This window comes from Schistocerca serialis, chromosome 5 (assembly GCF_023864345.2).
Source record: "Schistocerca serialis cubense isolate TAMUIC-IGC-003099 chromosome 5, iqSchSeri2.2, whole genome shotgun sequence".
NCBI classification, from domain to species: Eukaryota; Metazoa; Arthropoda; class Insecta; order Orthoptera; family Acrididae; genus Schistocerca; species Schistocerca serialis.
Genome location: NC_064642.1, coordinates 119,994,406 through 120,018,050, shown reverse-complemented (window position 1 = coordinate 120,018,050; position 23,645 = coordinate 119,994,406). Strand labels below are relative to the sequence as shown.

General features: G+C 45.0%; 1 protein-coding gene across 1 annotated transcript in view; it reads left to right on the top strand.

Moving 5' to 3' along the window:
* The window catches only part of LOC126481779 (odorant receptor 83a-like), a 74,534-nt gene that overhangs the window by 5,770 nt on the left and 45,119 nt on the right, over positions 1-23,645 (top strand). The window contains exons 2-3 of the mRNA XM_050105734.1: positions 7,885-8,118; positions 22,261-22,487. Of these exons, the coding sequence (XP_049961691.1) occupies positions 7,885-8,118; positions 22,261-22,487 (461 nt within the window). The remainder of the gene's footprint in view (positions 1-7,884; positions 8,119-22,260; positions 22,488-23,645) is intronic.

The window sequence follows — 23,645 nt, the reverse complement described above, 5'->3', positions numbered from 1 at the left end:
ACATTCCTGGGGTCAGATACATCACATGATCACACTGACAGAACCACAGGCACATAGATACAGGCAACAGAGCATGCACAATGTCGGCACTAGTACAGTGTATATGCACCTTTCTCAGCAATGCAGGCTGCTATTCTCCCATGGAGACGATCGTAGAGATGCTGGATGTAGTCCTGTGGAACGGCTTGCCATGCCATTTCCACCTGGCGCCTCAGTTGGACCAGCGTTCGTGCTGGACGTGCAGACCGCGTGAGACGACGCTTCATCCAGTCCCAAACATGCTCAATGGGGGACAGATCCGGAGATCTTGCTGGCCAGGGTAGTTGACTTACACCTTCTAGAGCACGTTGGGTGGCACGGGATACATGCGGACGTGCATTGTCCTGTTGGAACAGCAAGTTCCCTTGCCGGTCTAGGAATGGTAGAACGATGGGTTCGATGACGGTTTGGATGTACCGTGCACTACTCAGTGTCCCCTCGACGATCACCAGTGGTGTACGGCCAGTGTAGGAGATCGCTCCCCACACCATGATGCCGGGTGTTGGCCCTGTGTGCCTCGGTCGTATGCAGTCCTGATTGTGGCGCTCACCTGCACGGCGCCAAACACGCATACGACCATCGTTGGCACCAAGGCAGAAGCGACTCTCATCGCTGAAGACGACACGTCTCCATTCGTCCCTCCATTCACGCCTGTCGCGACACCACTGGAGGCGGGCTGCACGATGTTGGGGCGTGAGCGGAAGACGGCCTAACGGTGTGCGGGACCGTAGCCCAGCTTCATGGAGACGGTTGCGAATGGTCCTCGCCGATACCCCAGGAGCAACAGTGTCCCTAATTTGCTGGGAAGTGGCGGTGCGGTCCCCTACGGCACTGCGTAGGATCCTACGGTCTTGGCGTGCATCCGTGCGTCGCTGCGGTCCGGTCCCAGGTCGACGGGCACGTGCACCTTCCGCCGACCACTGGCGACAACATCGATGTACTGTGGAGACCTCACGCCCCACGTGTTGAGCAATTCGGCGGTACGCCCACCCGGCCTCCCGCATGCCCACTATACGCCCTCGCTCAAAGTCCGTCAACTGCACATACGGTTCACGTCCACGCTGTCGCGGCATGCTACCAGTGTTAAAGACTGCGATGGAGCTCCGTATGCCACGGCAAACTGGCTGACACTGACGGCGGCGGTGCACAAATGCTGCGCAGCTAGCGCCATTCGACGGCCAACACCGCGGTTCCTGGTGTGTCCGCTGTGCCGTGCGTGTGATCATTGCTTGTACAGCCCTCTCGCAGTGTCCGGAGCAAGTATGGTGGGTCTGACACACCGGTGTCAATGTGTTCTTTTTTCCATTTCCAGGAGTATATATATATATATATATATATATATATATATATATATATATATATATATATATATATATCACCCTTTTCCAGCCTGTGTCATTTAATGTGGGTTAAAAGTATATGTAGGTGTGCAGTCATTGCAGGCCAGTCATTCTAGTAACTGCATCAGTTTACAGAAAGAAGAGTAACCTCGTTACTGTCATATCGCCACATGACTAAGCTATAATGACTGCATTTTCCGTGAGGATTTTTTACGAAAGAAACAACATGATAGATTGTGAAAAAATGGGAGAAGTTCTATCAATTTGTCATTCACCATTCAAAAAAAAATGCTTATCACAAAATCGTAGTTAGAAAAAAACGAATCACTCTGCAACACTTCACGTTACTCGTGAAATCTGTGTGGAATGTTACATAAAAAGGGCGTTAGTTGTTTAGGAGACAAAAAGTACTCGACTGCTTTGAAATTATAGCACTATTCTATAAGATTTTCGTAAATTTTAAGAAGTTGCTTACACACATTTCTAGGATTAAACCAATCGAACAAGTAACAAATATGAGGTCTCTCCTTTTTCTCATCGAATCCATGGTCTTCCAGCTGCAGCATTGTGACATATTTGGGAACAATTTGTTCCAGAATACTTATGGCGACTGGGCTTAGTAGATTTCTTTAAACACCAGTGCCTTGCAATCGTCATCCTCTTTTAGCAATAACATAATAAATGTGTTCTAAGTACTGAATGTTGCTTCAGCGTTCAGAACTTGTTGTATATGTTCGTTGCCACCAGTTAAATTAACAGCTAACACTATAACTCTGTGTTTATCAGATTTAGTGTCAAGAATCATAACCTTATTAATTGCCAACAGTATTTATGGAACTGGCACAGATGATAGCAATGAACTGGCTGTAAAGGTATGTTTGCTTCTTTCATACCTAAAATCAGATATGATTCAGCTATAAACTTTTTGTGTTTTTAATGCTGCACGCACTACTGCGTATATCATATATATTAGCAATAGCTGAAAAGCATTTTCGCAGTTGCCTGAGAACTGTCAAAAAGTGGAGATGTCAGGAAGTGCACTGCACGTCTCATCCTCAATGCTGCTGTCATAAAAGAATTTGTGACGATGACGTCGATAGAAGGAGGTAGTAGTAAATATTTGTAAATGCTTATCTAGTTGTCAGCTTTTTTGTGCAGATGAAGTTATGCCATCAAAACCATCTGATGTAAAAATAAGATGTTTAATTCAATATTGGTGGAGGCTTTCGAAACACCTTGATATAGTGATATGAAAGTCGTATTTCCCCTGGATGAGTGGAAACGACTATGTGACACTTCAGTTGCTGCCATGTTCAACAGAAGCGTTCAAACTCCGTCTGTGATAGTAGGTGATTATGTGATCTCCACAGGGGACTTCCCATGGTCATTTAAACTTTTTAAGAAGAGAGAGGGCACTCACCTACAATAGCCAACATTTAAAAATTTAATTTATGCCCGTTACATGATCCAGGATTCTCTAGACAAACTATTTAGCTGGCAGAAATATGTGTACAGATTATAGGAGTAAATATGGGTCAGTTTGCTGGAGTGAGTATGCCAAACCCCATATTCATCAGACGAAATCATCACTCAACTTTATGATACGTAATGTGCATCAGTAAGTGGAAATATGTATAAACTAACCATGCAGACACAGGCACAGAACAATATTGTTGTTTAACCATGTACATATATCCAACTACATGCAGGAGCCCCACAATATTACGATATTTTCCCCCTCCCTATCCCCTATTTATGGACGATCGTTTGTTCTTCACCATCGTCATTCCGTTTTGGGGAGTTCACATCATAATATAATAATGAGTTCACATCATAATATTGCGAAGCACTTGATGGTGGGATACCGTGGATCGTTCACGATTATAGGAAGCTTCCTTTCCAAGTGGACAGATATGCGTTTAGGAAAATGATCGAACCTTATTGGCCGACTGTACTACTGTTCATTCTGTCCCTAATGCACCTCCAAAAGCTGAGTAATTTAAAGTTGCCCTGCAGTGTACCTTGTGATGATTGGTTTCAAACGGATAGCCTGAAAAATTGCTGCTAGTCGGAATATTACTATACGTCCCGAATGTGACAGTTCGAAATGACGTTGATGGTCCAGGATGAGGCTATCATGCTGATGATTCCAACGTTGCTGTGGAAAAAAAAAACGATATAGTTAGATACTGTGTGATGATTCGAGACTTTATAGATGAGAATCGTATGGAAGCTTAATTAGTTTTGTGCTTACATAGGCCAGACCACACAAACTTCATCAAACACCATTAGGTGTTTGGTGTCTTCACCAGCACCGCCTCTATCCATATGATGTATTTGTGAGGTTGGGACATAGCTAGCTCTGAGATACAGGCCCCTAAAATATCTGGTGCTTTGTGTTGTGAACGATTAGCTATGTTTCTAAAAGATGATGATAATGATGATATATGAGATATGAGTAACAAGTGGATAAATAAACACACACACACATATATATATATATATATATATATATATATATATATATATACAGGGTGAGTCACCTAACGTTACCGCTGGATATATTTCGTAAACCACATCAAACACTGACGAATCGATTCCACAGACCGAACGTGAGGAGAGGGGCTAATGTAATTGGTTAATACAAACCATAGAAAAATGCACGGAAGTATGTTTTTTAACACAAACCTACGTTTTTTTAAATGGAACCCCATTAGTTTTGTTAGCACATCTGAACATATAAACAAATACGTAATCAGTGCCGTTTGTTGAATTGTAAAATGTTAATTACGTCCGGAGATATTGTAACCTAAAGTTGACGCTTGAGTGCCACTCCTCCGCTGCTCGATCGTGTGTATCGGAGAGCACCGAATTATCTAGGGATCCAAAGGGAACGGTGATGGACCTTAGGTACAGAAGAGACTGGAACAGCACATTACGTCCACATGCTAACACCTTTTTATTGGTCTTTTTCACTGACGCACATGTACATTACCATGAGGGGTGAGGTAAACGTACACACGTGGTTTCCGTTTTCAATTACGAAGTGGAATAGAGTGTGTCCCACTGGAAACGCGTCGACGTATGTGGTATCAGCATGATGGTGCACCTGCACATTCCGCAATTAACACTAGGCTGACCCTTGACAGGATGTTCGACGGGCGTTTCATAGGACGTGGAGGACGCATAAATTGGCCAGCCTGTTCTCCTGGTCTTACACCTCTGGACTTCTTTCTGTGGGGTACGTTAAAGGAGAATGTGTACCGTGATGTGCCTACTACCCCAGAGGATATGAAACAACGTATTGTGGCAGCCTGTGGCGACATTACACCAGATGTACTGCGGCGTGTACGACATTCATTACGCCAGAGATTGCAATTGTGTGCAGCAAATGATGGCCACCACATTGAACGTCTATTGGCCTGACATGTCGCGACACACTCTATTCCACTCCGTAATTTAAAACCGAAACCACGTGTGTACGTGTACCTCTCCCCTCATGGTAATGTACATGTGCGTCAGTGAAAAAGACCAATAAAAAGGTGTTAGCGTGTGGACGTAATGTGCTGTTTCAGACTCTTCTGTACCTAAGGTCCATCACCGAACCCTTTGGATCCCTACGTAATTCGGTGCTCTCCGATACACACGATCGAACAGCGGAGGAGTGGTACTCAAGCGTCAACTTTAGGTTACAATATCTCCGGATGTAATTAACATTTTACAATGCAACAAACGGCACTGATTACGTATTTGTTTATATGTTGGGATGTGCTAACAAAACTAACTGGGTTCCATGGTTTGTATTAACCAATTACACTAGCCCCTCTCCTCACGTTCGGTCTATGGAATCGATTCGTCAGTGTTTGATGTGGTTTACGAAATATATCCAGCGGTAATGTTAGGTGACTCACCCTGTATATAATATATTGTGTGTGTCTGTGTGTGTGATGAAGGTGAAGGTTACATACATCCCTTCTCAATGTTGGTATTTCAAGTAAGCATCGAAACATTTTTATCTGTGTGTTTGTGCATGGTTTTTTATAGGTAAGATTTATTAAATTTTTTTAATGTTACTGTTATTCATGACTTATACATCCCAATGGCCCCTCCTATGGGTGATGACATGCCAGCCTTTTTAACTGAGTAAACACTGGCTCCAAGAGTTGGAAAGTGGTTGGGGGTTATGGAACCAGCACCACTAATGAACAACTGTGCTCATAAACACCTGTCCACATATTTGTTAAAAAATACTACACAGTTTGACACACACACACACACACACACACACATATATATATATATATATATATATATGGCGGTAGTATCTATTCCCGAAAGAACAGTTACCGTGGATGACCATGCAGCTTTGCTAGAAATGAAATGATAATTAAATGGACACTCTAGCTCCAAACAGGCGTTGATGTACTTCATTGGGGACATGCTGAAAATGTGTGCACCGACCGGGACTCGAACCCAACATGTCCCCAGTGAAGTACATCAACGCCTGTTTGCAGCTAGGTGTCCATTTAATTATCATTTCATTTCTAGCAAAGCTGCATGGTCATCCACGGTAACTGTTCTTTCGGGAACAGATACTACCACCATATATAGTTAAAATATGGCTTCCCGGCCATTGACCTTCTTGTGCGAACGCACACGCTATGCCCGAACTCGTACGGGACTTGGTAGATTAATCTGCCACGAGTAATGAGTATAATGGGCAAACAACATCTATTAGGCGCACTACGAATGCAGTAGTGTGGGCATGTTGGGAATGTGGATCTCACGGGGAGCGTGCAAGGGATACGTCCCTGCAGACGCACTACCCTCGGTGCCCACTGTGGCTCAGATTGATAGAGTGTTTGCCATGTAAGCAGTAGATCCCGGGTTCGAGTCCTGGTTGGGGCATACATTTTCAACACGTCCCCAATGAAGTGCATCAAGGCCTGATTGCAGCTAGGGTGTCCATTTAATTATCATTTCATATATATATATATATATATACACTCCTGGAAATTGAAATAAGAACACCGTGAATTCATTGTCCCAGGAAGGGGAAACTTTATTGACACATTCCTGGGGTCAGATACATCACATGATCACACTGCCAGAACCACAGGCACATAGACACAGGCAACAGAGCATGCACAATGTCGGCACTAGTACAGTGTATATCCACCTCTCGCAGCAATGCACGCTGCTATTCTCCCATGGAGACGATCATAGAGATGCTGGATGTAGTCCTGTGGAACGGCTTGCCATGCCATTTCCACCTGGTGCCTCAGTTGGACCAGCGTTCGTGCTGGACGTGCAGACCGCGTGAGACGACGCTTCATCCAGTCCCAAACATGCTCAATGGGGGACAGATCCGGAGATCTTGCTGGCCAGGGTAGTTGACTTACACCTTCTAGAGCACGTTGGGTGGCACGGGATACATGCGGACGTGCATTGTCCTGTTGGAACAGCAAGTTCCCTTGCCGGTCTAGGAATGGTAGAACGATGGGTTCGATGATGGTTTGGATGTACCGTGCACTATTCAGTGTCCCCTCGACGATCACCAGTGGTGTACGGCCAGTGTAGGAGATCGCTCCCCACACCATGATGCCGGGTGTTGGCCCTGTGTGCCTCGGTCGTATGCAGTCCTGATTGTGGCGCTCACCTGCACGCCGCCAAACACGCATACGACCATCATTGGCACCAAGGCAGAAGCGACTCTCATCGCTGAAGACGACACGTCTCCATTCGTCCCTCCATTCACGCCTGTCGCGACACCACTGGAGGCGGGCTGCACGATGTTGGGGCGTGAGCGGAAGACGGCCTAACGGTGTGCGGGACCGTAGCCCAGCTTCATGGAGACGGTTGCGAATGGTCCTCGCCGATACCCCAGGAGCAACAGTGTCCCTCATTTGCTGGGAAGTGGCGGTGCGGTCCCCTACGGCACTGCGTAGGATCCTACTTTCTTGGCGTGCATCCGTGCGTCGCTGCGGTCCGGTCCCAGGTCGACGGGCACGTGCACCTTCCGCCGACCACTGGCGACAACATCGATGTACTGTGGAGACCTCACGCCCCACGTGTTGAGCAATTCGGCGGTACGTCCACCCGGCCTCCCGCATGCCTACTATCCGCCCTCGCTCAAAGTCCGTCAACTGCACATACGGTTCACGTCCACGCTGTCGCGGCATGCTACCAGTGTTAAAGACTGCGATGGAGCTCCGTATGCCACGGCAAACTGGCTGACACTGACGGCGGCGGTGCACAAATGCTGCGCAGCTAGCACCATTCGACGGCCAACACCGCGGTTCCTGGTGTGTCCGCTGTGCCGTGCGTGTGATCATTGCTTGTACAGCCCTCTCGCAGTGTCCGGAGCAAGTATGGTGGGTCTGACACACCGGTGTCAATGTGTTCTTTTTTCCATTTCCAGGAGTGTATATATATATATATATATATGCGGAACGCCAAATATCGTAGTGAGACACAATTTTTTTTATGCTGTGAATTTTTCCAGGAATTCGGGGAATCCTACAGACAGGAGAAAGAAGCGGTGTATGCGGCGTGTGCGCGCCAGAGCGTGCTGCTGACGTGCGTCCACGTGGGCATGGGTGCGGTGGTGCACGTGTGCTGGCTGACGCTGCCCGCCACCAAGGTGGCCGCCTGCCAGACCGTCGAGTGCCGCGTCAAGGAGGGCCTGCCCGCGCTCGTCTGGTTCCCCTTCCCCTTCACCGAGCCGCCCTTTTACGAGGTAAGACTGACTCTGGGTCGGTCGTCCGCAACAGGAAGAGGCCGCTAAGACTACTTACCGTGTTTACGGTGGCTGGTTAATATGGATGACTGTTGATTATTGTTGGAGGACGGGGAGGTGCAGTTGCAAATTGGTGCTGGCGTACAGCCTACTCCTCTGCTGTAGCACTGAGGGCGCCTTCGAGGTTACCATCCCCATGCAACGAAAAAATGGACAGGTCACCATTAATTCTCTCTCATGATCTCTATTTTTGAGTCTGGAGTGAGACATAGCAACAACTCATTTCACTAATAAAGAGGGTGGTGGTAATAAAACGTCACAATCTTTCCACTTTTTTGCCAATTAGCTTATCGTATATTGTGCGAGTCTTATCAGCTATTTCACAAAACTTCCTGGCAGATTAAAACTGCGTGCCGGATCACGTGTCGAACTTCATGGGCAAGTGCTTTACCGAACGAGCTACCCAAGAATTTTCATTCCTGGACCATCCCCAAGGCTGTGGCTAAGTGGCAGTGTCTTTTCTTCCAGGAGAGCTAGTCCTGCAAGACATGTAAAATTTGGATGGTGTGAGGAGAGGTACTGGCGTAAGTAAAGCGGTGAGGATGTATCGTGAGTCGTTGATGATGATGATGTTTGGTTTGTTGGGGCGCTCAACTGCACGGTCATCATCGCCCGTACAAAGTCCCAACTTTTTCGCAGTCCAGTTTCTTACACAAACCAATTTATCCTCTGTCACGAACGATGATGGTGATGATGAAATGGTGAGGACAACATCCAGTACCCGAGCAGAGGAAATCCCCAACCCGGCGTGGAATCGAACCCGTGACCCCGTGATCCAGGGGCAGCAACGCTAGCCACTAGAACATGAGCCGCGGACGTCGTGAGTCGTGCTTGGGTAGCTCAATTGGAGTCGGCACAGTTGCTCACCGTATTCAGTCAGAGGACTGGCTTTCTTCTGTAATAAATAAATAAACAAGTAAATAAAAACTTAGTAAAGGAATCAACGATGAACTGAACGGGTGTCATATGACGTCCGTCGACACCAAATGCCACGAACAATAACGAAGAAAACGAGAAGTCGATAAAGCACTTGACCCCGAAAAGAAAGGTCCCGAGTTCGAGTCTCGGTCCGGCACACAGCTTCAATCTGATAAGAAGTTTCATACCAGCGAACACTCTTCTGCAGAATGAAAATACCATTGTGGCCGCTATTACATATGTTGCCATCTATAATTTCTCTCATGCAATACCGAGCTAGGTGGCGCAGTGGTTATCAACTGGACTCGCATTTGTGAGGACGCCGGTACAAACCTGTGTCTGACCATCCTGATTTAGTGTCCCCGTGACTTCCTTAAATAGCTTCAGGCAAATGCCAGGATGGTTTCTTTGAAAGGGCACTACCTATTTCTTTCCTCACCCCTCCCTAATTCGAGCTTGTTCTCCGTCTCTAATGACCTCGTTGTCGACGGGATGTTAAACAGAAATCGCCTCCTCATTCTCATAGATTATAATATTACTTGTTCTAAATAGCATCACTGACAGCCAAATTCATTAATTGTGGATGATTTAACAAATGGTCAAAACACCTGTCGATTCTCCTGATCAGAAGCCGGCCGAAGTGGCCGTGCGGTTAAAGGCGCTGCACTCTGGAACCGCAAGACCGCTACGGTCGCAGGTTCGAATCCTGCCTCGGGCATGGATGTTTGTGATGTCCTTAGGTTAGTTAGGTTTAACTAGTTCTAAGTTCTAGGGGACTAATGACCTCAGCAGTTGAGTCCCATAGTGCTCAGGGCCATTTGAACCATCTCCTGATCAGAACCTTGCACATACTTTTCACCTTTCTTCTCTTCCTACTTTCATATTTCGTCATTTTGCTCATTTCTTAAACTTCTCTGTGCAGCCCCGTGCTGCAGACGTTTTTTTCAGTTTTTCTGCCGTTCAAGTTTCATTTACGTGACTTACGTTGTGTGTTGGCCCAGACCAAAACAGTTATTTAAAAAAAAACCGTTAGAAATAAAGAGTCCTCAACGGACTAATTTACACATTATGTATTTAATAAGAAACCTACACAAACGATTGAATTTTAATTTAATTGGTTTGAATGGTAGCTAAATGTTATTTACTTTTCAGAGCGTAGAATAATTTGCCTCAGACTGCAATTAAATGATCTTCAATGTTATTTTAACACGATCGATTTCTATGCTACTAGCCTTATCTTACGATGTACCTACCACATACGCTGTCAGATTCTTTAGCATAGTATGCGGAGAGAAGGTCAGTTCCTTTAAATATATTCTGCTGCCATCTACTGGGGGTGTCACTTCGTGAATGCAGCTCTGGTTTGACAGGACAACTGACGACAGCAAGACATAGTCTTAAGAATAGCACCATCCCACCCATTGATCTGAGGCATCAGGTATATGTGAAGATCAGTCTAGTGGCAACGAACATGTTACAATAAAACTGAAATTTATTTAATTACAGCGCAAATTAAATTCATGCTTATTCTTAATTTATCGTACTACGGCGTGCCCAAAGTTCCGTCAAACTTTCTTCAAAAATGGTTCAAATGGCTCTGAGCACTATGGGACTTAACATCTGAGGTCATCAGTCCCCTAGAACTTAGAACTACTTAAACCAAACTAAACTAAGGATATCACACACATCCATGCCCGAGGCAGGATTCGAACCTGCGACCGTAGCGGTCGCGCGGTGTCAGACTTTAGCGCCTAGAACCGCTCGGCCACTCAGGGCCGGCAAACTTTCTTCATTTAAAAATATAGTTAAATATTTTTTCTCCAAAAATCCAATAAAGTGCTACCTCCTTACGGGATAAATTTTTCCTCCGACACTAAATTAAAGGTTGGCTGTTTAGCTGCCAGACGCATTTCGCTTCTTTTGTTTCCAAAGCATCTTCAGTGGCCTTTAATATACACTCCTGGAAATTGAAATAAGAACACCGTGAATTCATTGTCCCAGGAAGGGGAAACTTTATTGACACATTTCTGGGGTCAGATACATCACATGATCACACTGACAGAACCACAGGCACATAGACACAGGCAACAGAGCATGCACAATGTCGGCACTAGTACAGTGTATATCCACCTTTCGCAGCAATGCAGGCTGCTATTCTCCCATGGAGACGATCGTAGAGATGCTGGATGTAGTCCTGTGGAACGGCTTGCCATGCCATTTCCACCTGGCGCCTCAGTTGGACCAGCGTTCGTGCTGGACGTGCAGACCGCGTGAGACGACGCTTCATCCAGTCCCAAACATGCCCAATGGGGGACAGATCCGGAGATCTTGCTGGCCAGGGTAGTTGACTTACACCTTCTAGAGCACGTTGGGTGGCACGGGATACATGCGGACGTGCATTGTCCTGTTGGAACAGCAAGTTCCCTTGCCGGTCTAGGAATGGTAGAACGATGGGTTCGATGATGGTTTGGATGTACCGTGCACTATTCAGTGTCCCCTCGACGATCACCAGTGGTGTACGGCCAGTGTAGGAGATCGCTCCCCACGCCATGATGCCGGGTGTTGGCCCTGTGTGCCTCGGTCGTATGCAGTCCTGATTGTGGCGCTCACCTGCACGGCGCCAAACACGCATACGACCATCATTGGCACCAAGACAGAAGCGACTCTCATCGCTGAAGACGACACGTCTCCATTCGTCCCTCCATTCACGCCTGTCGCGACACCACTGGAGGCGGGATGCACGATGTTGGGGCGTGAGCGGAAGACGGCCTAACGGTGTGCGGGACCGTAGCCCAGCTTCATGGAGACGGTTGCGAATGGTCCTCGCCGATACCCCAGGAGCAACAGTGTCCCTAATTTGCTGGGAAGTGGCGGTGCGGTCCCCTACGGCACTGCGTAGGATCCTACGGTCTTGGCGTGCATCCGTGCGTCGCTGCGGTCCGGTCCCAGGTCGACGGGCACGTGCACCTTCCGCCGACCACTGGCGACAACATCGATGTACTGTGGAGACCTCACGCCCCACGTGTTGAGCAATTCGGCGGTACGTCCACCCGGCCTCCCGCATGCCCACTATACGCCCTCGCTCAAAGTCCGTCAACTGCACATACGGTTCACGTCCACGCTGTCGCGGCATGCTACCAGTGTTAAAGACTGCGATGGAGCTCCGTATGCCACGGCAAACTGGCTGACACTGACGGCGGCGGTGCACAAATGCTGCGCAGCTAGCGCCATTCGACGGCCGACACCGCGGTTCCTGGTGTGTCCGCTGTGCCGTGCGTGTGATCATTGCTTGTACAGCCCTCTCGCAGTGTCCGGAGCAAGTATGGTGGGTCTGACACACCGGTGTCAATGTGTTCTTTTTTCCATTTTCAGGAGTGTATTTATGGTCTTCTGGTAGGTGGCGAGAAACCTAGCGGGCACACAGCTTTGAGTAAAAAAAAAAAATGGCTCTGAGCACTATGGGACTTTACTTCTGAGGTCATCAGTCCCCTACAACATCGCGCGATTCCAGACTGTAGCGCCTAGAACCACTCGGCCACCCCGGCCTGCCAGCTTTGAATACCTCCGCTGGTGGAGGAGTGTATGGGCACCACCAACAGACATCCAGTTGAGCGATGAGGGGCCTGATTGTGATACCTCGGATGAGAGTGTACCCACGTACCAACATTGCAGAGTCAGCTGTGAGAGGGTGGTCGGCACGCGGGAGATCTGACAGATTTACGGGACATTGATGCGATGATGACAGACGCCTCGCCCAACGACTTGTCGTGTTTTTGTTCATGCCAGGTCTCCGTAGATATCCTGCAAGCACCTATTAATATCTGCGATGCTTTGTTTTTCCGCCAATAGAAACTCAGTGACAGCTCTCTGCTTGGAACGCATCTCCGTTACAGACACCATTTTGAACGATACGTATAGCACCACCACCTATAGGAACTTCATGGAATTATAGAGGCAGAAGTGAAAATATTCCACGATATCCCACAACAAATTCCGCATTTTTTCAGCCTATATTGTTTTAGAAAAAAATGTGTTGCATCAATTATCGGACGCCTCTCGTACGAGTATATTATTGTTTCTTTCGTTAGCAGGTTGTCACTTACGATGGTTTGGTCGTTAATTATTTTGTTGCACACGTTAACAACTTTTGGTGTGTGTAAAGAGTTATTCAGCTTCTAAGCAATGTGGCCATGAACCATAAAGTATGGAATTATTTAAAGTAATTAGAATAAACTATCAGAACAGAAAAATTGGAATACTGCAGATGAATAGGTCGCACAACAAATAATAAATCATCATCAGTCATGGTGCTCATTCTAAGTGTCTCTATACTGGGCAGTTACCAGCTCTTCTTACAGCCTACTGAACAAATACATTGGAGATCTTCTTGATTTGATCTATCCATGTGCTCGATGCTCTCCCCCCCAGTCTAGTGCACTCTATCTTTCCTTCCATGAATATTTTCTCTAGATTTTCTCCAACTGGCTGGTTCAAATGGCTCTGAGCACTATGGGACTTAACATCTGAGGTCATCAGTACCCTAGAACTTAGAACTACTTAAACCTAACTAACCTAAGGACATCGCACACATCCATGCCCAAGGCAGGATTGGAACCTGCGACCGTAGCAGTCGCGCGCTTCCGGACTGAAGCTCCTAGAACCGCTCAGCCACCGCGGCCGGCTTCTCCAACTGCTCTCACTATTTAGCCAAAGAATGCTCTCACTGTTCGGCCAAAGAACTGGAGAATTTTCTGGTTGTCACGAGAAGAAAGACACCTGGTAGTAATGAATTAATAGCTGACACACTCAGTTCTCCTTTCAGTTCATTAAATTCGCGAACACCTGCGCTAGCGCCAAAGCCCAAGTTCTAAGTTCTAGGGGACTGATGACCTCAGAAGTTAAGTCCCATAGTGCTCAGAGCCACTTGAACCATTTGCTCATTGATTATTCCTGAGTAGTTTCTCAAACATCGGCCTACTCTTCATCATTACTAAATTGTGATCTAAGTCTTTGATTGCCTCTGGGTACGCTTTAGAATGTGGTATCTGATTTCGGAATCTCTGCCTGACCGTGCTGTAATCTAACTGCAATCTTCCCATATCTCACGGCCTTTCCCAAGTTACCTCTTCATTTTATGATTCTTGAACCGAGAGTGAGATTTATTGCAGAACTCAGTCTTTGTCCTGTCTGGTTCCTACTACCAAACCCATATTCTCCCGTAACCCTTTCCTCTACTCCTTCCCCTACCATCGCATTCCATCCCACATGAATGGTAGATTTTAATCGCTGCTTGTCTTGGGCCTTAAGGGTAAGAAAGATGGAAAACACGCTTGTTGCGTGGTTAAACACGTCAGAACATTGTGCAGTCCGCTATCACTGTGTTCTGCCAGAGCCTGATGAGATTCTTCATAGCAATTCTCCCTACCGTGGTCTGTCTTCTTAGTCATCTTCACAACTTCCAGTGCTGTAGATGGCTGACCCAAGGTGCGTGAAAGAATGCGCGATTTCCAGTTCCTTCAATCAGGCTGTGCACTTTGATAAATTTTTTCGAGTTGCTGACATTGATGTCTAACTGTAACAACTATGTTTTGTGTCAAAAACTAATAATTTGAAAAATTTAGTAAATTTGTGCAATAAGGGACCAAAAAATACGCCTAGTTGCTGTGACATAGTGCATAGTGAACCAAGGAAGGGGGGGAGGGGGGGGTCTCGCAAGAAGCAAGAAACCTGTCATTGGTAGGGAATGGTAGTGAAGGTGTTTCAGATAGCGTGTTTCTAACCTAAAGAGTACCTATAACGTTAAATTTGATACTAACGAGTAGAGGAAGGGTAAGAGACTAATCTAAATTTGTAAATACGAAATGCAAATTGTTTTGTGAGTCAAGCGAACGTCAAACATACTAAAAGGCTGGAGGCCGAAAAAAGTAACCAGTGAGAGCGTCCCTTAGCATGGGAAGGGTTGGAGGGAGCAACATTTCGGTCTCTGTTACTCAAAGGACTGTTGGAGAGACGCAGCTGGTTGTTGACAGAGGTAGCTGCCCGTTCCGAGGCGAGCGAGTCGACGGCTGATGCTTCAGAGGGCTGCCAACATCTTGGCAACCGAAAGCTTGGTCCTACACGTCATTATCACCAACTACCATCGGCGAAATTGCAGTATATCTTCCAGTCAAGGATGAAAGGGCAATAACTTCAAAGTGTTGTTGGGACATCAACTAATCGTGGTCAGTAACTGTGTAACGCATTGGCTCGAAACAGTTTTGTCAACTTACGGAGAATATAGCGTTCAGAATTGGTTTCTTGAACTACTTACGTTTATTTCATTGAAATATTAAATACTCTTAGCTCTAAACTTGAAACCATTTTTGTGGAACTTTGCTTGAGGCGCAAGACAGGAACAGGTAGGACACAGCCTGACGTCGCTGTATAGATAGCCGTGTCATTATGCCGATGAAAGGTAAGCAGACATAAACTGTAGCGATAATTCTTTCACTTGGACGGGTCCTTTTCTAATATGGCTTGTTGATGGAGCCGTCATTACGCTCATTAGTCTTTATTCAGCATCAGTAGTAGTTAAAAAGCCAATTGGAGCTATTAGTATTTTTGATTCTTAGTATATAAGTTCTTGACTCATACTGTGGAGTCGCTGGTTTTCCGGCGTTGCTACTCTAACAGGAACGCCCAGCGTTATTGTTGAGAATCAGAAGTAGCAGTCTCATATGTAAGAAGTTATATGGGGTAGGGTGCGATGGTATAAGATGGTATACGAAGTCACCCTCGCTCTGCCAACGACCTTGCCGAAGAGGGGATAGGAACGGACTCTCTTGTTCTTGGGGCAAGACACTACCCTAAAAGGCCGAAAAATCACAATGGTCAAAAGCGTGAGGATGAAGAAGGTAATGGAAACAATCGCAGCGTAGATAAATTATGTGTATCCACGGGTCAACTGTTCTTCAATTGAAAATTGTTACGATGATCTCTGCATAGCAAAAGATTCCACTCTTGTCTCAGGGAGGGCACTGCCAAGGAGGAGGTGACCATGAGAAAAGGTTGAACAACCAACGAAACGGTAACGTTCTTCAAGTCGGGGAGTGGAATATCCGAGTTTAAACGTGGTAGAGAATATAGAAAATCTAAAAAGTGAAATGCTAAGGCTCCATCTAAATAGGGCGGGGGTCAGTGAAGTGAAATGGAAAGAATACTAGGATTTCTGATCAGACAAATGTTGAGTAATATCAACGCCAGCAGAAAATGGTATGACGGGAGTAAGATACGTTATTAATTGGTAGGTAGGGCAGTAACTGAGTTACTGTTACTGTGAACATTGATAGAGTTCTCTCACCAGAAGCGACAGCAAACCAACACCGAAAAAAATAGTCCAGATAAAGATGTCGACGTCACTAGCAGAGGATGAAGAGGTAGAGTGAGCATATGAGAACACGGAACGGATAATTCAGTAAGGAGGAGATTAAAATCTACCATTCATGTGGGATGGAATGCGATGGTAGGGGAAGGAGTAGAGGAAAGGGTTACGGGAGAATATGGGTTTGGTAGTAGGAACCAGACAGGACAAAGACTGAGTTCTGCAATAAATCTCACTCTCGGTTCAAGAATCATAAAATGAAGAGGTAACTTGGGAAAGGCCGTGAGATATGGGAAGATTGCAGTTAGATTACAGCACGGTCAGGCAGAGATTCCGAAATCAGATACCACATTCTAAAGCGTACCCAGAGGCAATCAAAGACTTAGATCACAATTTAGTAATGATGAAGAGCAGGCCGATGTTTGAGAAACTACTCAGGAATAATCAATGAGCAAATGGTTCAAGTGGCTCTGAGCACTATGGGACTTAACTTCTGAGGTCATCAGTCCCCTAGAACTTAGAACTACTTAAACCTAACTAACCTAAGGACATCACACACATCCATGCCCGAGGCAGGATTCGAACCTGCGACCGTAGCGGTCGCTAGGTTCCAGACTGTAGCGCCTAGAACCACTCGGCCACCCCGGCCGGCAATAAATGCGCAGATAAATGGGATAAGTACTAAGGGGTGAAGAGGTACGCAGAAGTTCTCTGAGTCTATAGACACTGCCATAATGAATAGTTCAGCAGACAGTTAAGTTGAAGAGGAATGGACATCCCTAAAAAGGCAGCCACAGAAGTTGGAACGAAAAACGTAGGTACTAGGATGGCAACTGTAAAGAAACTGTGGATACCAGATGAAATACTTCAGTCGGTCGACGAAAGAAAGAAGTACAAAAATGTGCATGGAAGTTCAGGAATAAAAAAATAAAAGTTACTTAGGAAAAAATTAAATACGAAGTGTAGGGAAGCTAAGGTGAAATGGCTGCATGAAAATTGTGAAGAAATCGGAAAAGAAATGATTGTTGGAACGACTGACTCAGCATACAGAAAAGGAAAAAAAAACCTGCGGTGAAATAAAAAGTAACGGCGGTAACATTAAGAGTGGACTGGGAATTCCACTACTAAATGCAGAGGAGAGAGCGGATAGGTAGAAAGTGAACACTAAAGACCTCCTTGAGCGGGAGGACTTATCTGATGACGTGATAGAAGAAGAAACAGGAGTTGACAGGGAAGAGACAGGGGATCCAGTGTTAGAATTTAAAAGAGCTTTGGACGACTTAAGGTCAAATGTGGAAGAAGGTGTAGATTACAATCTGACGGAATCACTAAGATCATTTGGGGAAGTGGCCGCAAAGCGACTATTCACATTGACGTGTAGAATTTATGAGACTGGTGATATACCATCAGACTTTCGAAAAAAATCTTCCACAGTGATCCGAAAAACAGCAAGAGCTAACAAGTGCGAGAATTCTGGCACGAACAAGCTTAACAGTTCATGCATCCAAGTTTCTGAAAAGAATAATACACAGAAGAAAGTATAAGAAAACTGAGGATCTGTTATACAACGATCAATTTGGCTTTAGGAAGAGTAAAGTCGCCAGAGAAGCATTTCTGACGATGCGGTTGATAATGGAAGCAAGCCTAAAGAAAAATCAAGACACGTTCATATAAATTGCAGACCTGCAAAAAGGATTCGACAATGTGAAATGGTGCGAGCTGTTCGAAATTCTGAGAAAAATAGGCGTAAGCTATAGGGAAAGACGGGTAAAGTGCAGAATGTATAAGAAACAAGAGTGAACAATAAAACTGAAAGACAAAGGACAAAGTTCTCGTATTAAAAGGCTGTAAGACAGGGATGTAGTCTATCCCCCCTATTTACAAGTTTATAAATCGAAAAAGCTACGACGGAAAGAAAAGAAAAGTTCAAGAGTGGGATTAAAAGTCAACGGATATCAATGATAAGATTCCCTGATGACATTGCTAACCTCAGTGAAAGTGAAGAATACTTACAGGATCTGTTGAACGGAATAAGTCTGATGAGTACAGAATATGGATTGAGAGTAAATAGAACAAAAACGAAAGTAACGAAAAGTAGCAGACATAAGAACAGTGAGAAACTTAACATCAGAATTGGGAATCAGGAAGTAAACGAAGTTAAGAAATACTGCTACCTAGATACCAAGATAGCCCATGCTGGACGGAGCAAGGAGGACATAAAAGGAAGGCTAGCACTGGCAAAAAGGGCATTCCCGACCAAGAGAAATCTACTAGTATCGAACATCGGCCTTAATTTGTGGAAGAAATTTCTGAGACTGTCCAATTGGAGCACAGTATTGTATGGTAATGAAACATAGACTGTGGGAAAACCGGAAAAGAAGATAATAAAAGCATTTGAGATGTCGTTCTACAGAAGATTGTTCAAAATTAGGTGGATTGATAAAATTAAGAATGAGGAGGTTTCCCGCAGAATCGGCGAGGAAAGGATTATACGGAAAACACTGACGAAGAATGTTAATGTAAATGTGGGTGAAATCTTATGGGACTTAACTGCTAAGGTCATCAGTCCCTAAGCTTACACACTACTTAACCTAAATTATCCTAAGGACAAACACACACACCCATGCCCGAGGGAGGACTCGAACCTCCGCCGGGACCAGCCGCACAGTCCATGACTGTAGCGCCTTAGACCGCGCGGCTCTGATGAAGATAAGGGACATTTGTTACGACGTAAGGGAGTAACTTTCTTGGTACTAGAGGGAGCTGTAGAGGATAAAAACTGTAGAGGAAGACAGAGATTGGAATAGATCCAGCAAACAACTGACGACGTAAGTTGCAATTTCTACTATGAAATGAAATGGTTGGCAGAGAAGAGGAATTCGTGGCAGGCCGCATCAAACCAGCCAGCAGACTTACGACTTTTAAAAAAAGAACGGTCTTAAGAGTCCTTGCAAGCCAAAACAGAACTTGCACGTCACTCTGGTTATGTCGGTTACGGGCCTCTTTCTGCCAGCGCACGCTCGGTAACATAACTTGATGGGAGAAGCCCTCTCGTCCTCCTTTGCTTTCAGTTGTCAGATAGGTCCTGAACTTCAGTACCACAGACGTTACCGCCCTTTGTATATCTTTATGCTTGCTTACTGTTCTCAGCATTAGCCATGGACTTACTAATCCAGTTAGTGCTGTTTCGCACTAAACGGCGATAATTTCGGTTATGAACCATCAGAGATGCAATGGTTTGCATATGGATTAGTAGATGCGACAAACCGTTTATTCTCTCTCGTTGATAATAACCATTACAACTTATCTCTCAAAGCGTATATTCTCTCTCTCTCTCTCTCTCTCTGATCAAGGCCTGGACGAGCTAACAAAACGCTCATTTATACTACTAATATTTCTCTTTGTCTTGTCCTACCAAAAGATGTCAGGTTTGTGCTATTCCTACTGTGTATAGTATCGGATAACAGGCAACCTCGCATTTCAATCTGTGTGTTCATGGAAATATGTCCAAGATTTTATCATATCTGTCTCTGCTGCCTCGTACAACCCTTTAATTAATAATCGGAAACCCCTGGTAGGAGAGATGAGGTCCGATACTGGACACATCAAGACAGCAGAAGATTGACGGGTAAGGTCAAATGTTAATTGGGAATCGAAAACCAGGCATCAATCTTAATTTCTACAACCGTTGTCGCCTTATCGCCAAGTTCGTTCATTTAAAAGAGAAACGCCGGAAGCCAAAACATCTACAAGATGTAGAACCCTTTCTTTAAAATCCTTTCTTTAGATGGTCGATAACATTGAGTAAACTACTGGCGCAATATTTACGTGTGCTATCTTATTGGAAGTATTAGATCCAAACTCATATATCATATCTCATACCACATGCAATATTAGAAATTACGGTACAAAGTTAGAATTACAACACTTAATATCGCGTCTTTTGATGAGGATTGCCAGTCAAGCTATAAAATAGTACAATAGTGACGTAAGAAGTACATTATGTGGTACTTAAGAACCAGTAACAGATTATATATGTATTCTGCGCGCATTTTCACTTTAAATTTTATGTGGTGTCATACAAAAACTGGAAAACCAAAGTAGGATTAGACCATGTCAGTACAGGTTTAAATGTGTAGGAAAACTAGCAGTACAGGACTAAATCAGACAGGGAAACTGACGGGATTCATGTTGTTTGAGACTTTAGTACGAGTCAAGAAAAGAAAATCATTGAATAGAGCAGTGGTTCGCAGGAGAGCTTCTGTAAAGTTTGGAAGGTAGGAGACGAGATACTGGCAGAAGTAAAGCTGTGAGGACCGGGCGTGAGTCGTGCTTCGGTAGCTCAGATGGTAGAGCACTTGCCCGCGAAAGGCAAAAGTCCCGAGTTCGAGTCTCGGTCGGACACACAGTTTTAATCTGCCAGAAAGTTTCAGTGGAACCATAGCTTAACTAACAAAATAACGAAGTCTGATCGCAACAAATGAAGCCGTGGGAACTGTCAAATAATCTGTCATTTAACTTTCTTAGTACCTCAGCAAGTTTATCTTCTTTGCCAGCTAAAAGCTCGGTATTATCAGCAAGTATGAGGTTATTAACAATTCTTCCACCAACTGAGGTGCCTTTAGTCAAACTGTGAGGAGCTTTCCTAATGACATATTCGGCATAGATGTTACACATTTGGGGGAATAGGAAACAACACTGTCTGAAATCTTTTGATTAAAGAAATAAGACGTGCCAGCACTTGTCTCCCTTCACATGCACGAGGTGATCAGTACTAAGAAGTGTGGTGGGACAGAAAGCACCTGCCACAACTTTACTGGACAACATAGTCAATGACTTTCCCATAATCAATGAATTTTCACTTTGCAGCGAGTGTGCATTGATCTGAAACTTCCCGACCGATGAAAACTGTGTGGCGGATCGAGACCCGAACCTAGGACCTCTGCCTTTTGCGGGGAGGTGATCTGTCGACTGAGCTGTCCAAGTAACACTCTCCACTCTCACCCAACTCCCTCCCCCCCCCCCCCCTCCCCCCTTCTCGCCCCACTGACAAACACACAGCTTCACTTCTATCAGTATGGCTTCTCCAAACTTGAAAATTCACACAAGTTGTTTTGCATACCATTCCGGAAATTTGGTGGTACTGGCAGAAGTGAAGCTGTGAGGGAGGCGGAGGGGTGCGTGAATTAAGCTCAGATAGTCCCAGTCGCTAGAACACTTGCCCGCAAAAGGCCAAGGTCCCAGGTTCAAAACCAGATGTGGTAGCCTACACAGTTTTAATCTGCCACGAAATTCCAAATACAAGTTTATGAAGATATATTTAAGTAAAACGTGAAGAGTAGGAGTGAAATTTGGACCTAAAAACCAAGAAATAATCCTCATGTTACGATTACGTGAAACTGTAAGCTGGATGAAAAGCTGTTGAAACATGAAGCAACTTGTGCACCAAAAAGTTATTTTTAACCTGAAAATTGCCAAAAAACCTGAAACTCAGAAATAAATTTAAACTCATTTCATCACGCTTGTAATATATATAAGTATATTAAGAAACGAAAGATTTATTGTAGGACACTCAAAATGCTTCGAAACTGAAAGAAGCAGAATGTCGCTGGCAGCGAAACAAACAGTCTTTCATTTAGTCGCAGGGACGGAGTGATTAGCCTAAGAAGCAGCCAAAACTCTATTTTACGAAACAGTCGACAGAAGACACATAAAACAATATTAATCTTTTTTGACGCCATTCTGTGATTTCTCATCTCATTCAGGGGTAGTACTCCTGGAAAGGATTGGGACCACTGTTGCAGGCTGTGTACGTGGGCGTGTCGCTGGCGCTGTTCTACGGCTACATCCTGACCACGATGTTGGATGGCTTCTTCTTCACGCTTATCATCTATACTGCGGGCCAGCTGCGAGTCCTCAACCTGATGGCCACCCGCTTGTGCGACCCTGAGCCAGGCTCCAAGGTCTGCACTGACCAGCAGCTGCAGCGGCGCATGGCGGAGGTCGTCCAGTGCCACACTCACATCGACAGGTAGCGCTCTCCTCAACACTTAGTGCTGCCATCACAGTGAGTTTGGACGTCTGCAGTCACTTGAAACAGTTGCGTACCAATTACGTTGCTTTATTCATTACTGTTCCAATTACGAACTCTGCGCAATTGTCAACCTTTTGAGGGGCTGTAAGCCCCTTCACCAAGCAGCAATACAAGTGAACTGCTGCATGAGCACTTTAGCACATGACTAAGGAGTCTTCAGCACCGACAACACATTGACATAGATGCTGTTTTTTGTTTATTTGATTTCCCACCTACAGAGAGAATCTCTCAGCCACAGCTGACAATGGAACAAGTCACTACAAATCGTCATTTGTGCATAGCTCACAATGCTTAGTAATCTAAAATCATGATAGGCAACTGACATCGGTTATCTGATGCAGATTTCCTCTAAATTATTGGATACATACACATTCCTATTCCTACAGCATGTTTTCTAATGTATCCACCTACTTTCCATTAAGACGGTCTTTCCTTATGTCTCGGAATCCAGCGAAGAAGTTCCTTGGGCCATTTTCCATCCACTCGGCTCTCTACATGTCCCTCCGATATCCATATAATTTTCATAGTAGTCGTTTGCTGCTACATTTCGTAGTATATCTATGTAAAATTATTTAAAAAATCGAAAGTCGAAATGACTATCCAGACATTTGCTTCAGTGCTGTGCTTCAGATAGGAAGGAAATTCTTCACTGGATTTCGAGGCATAAGAAAAGACCGTCTTAATGGAAAGTAGGTAGATGACATTAGAAAACATGCTGCAGCAATATGAACGTGTATGTATGGAATAATCTAGAAGAAATCTTCGTCAGATAATCGATGTCAGTTGCCTACCATTATTTTAGTTCACTAAGTATTGTGAGCTACATATATGTAGTGACGTGTTCCACGATCATACAGCTGTGGATGCTGACTACTCAGATGCTGTGCAATTTGTATACTCCCACTCTTGCTAAGCAAACATATTTTTCTACTTTCTTCACAATCCTTATAAAACCTCTAGCCATAGCCTTATGATTACTGATACCTTCCTCTACGTAAACTCATTCTATAAGTTTAAGGCTGTTTGTGGCTAGGAGATCTAAGACGTTACCTTTACGAGTCGGTTCCTTAACCATCTGCTCAAAGTAATTTTCGG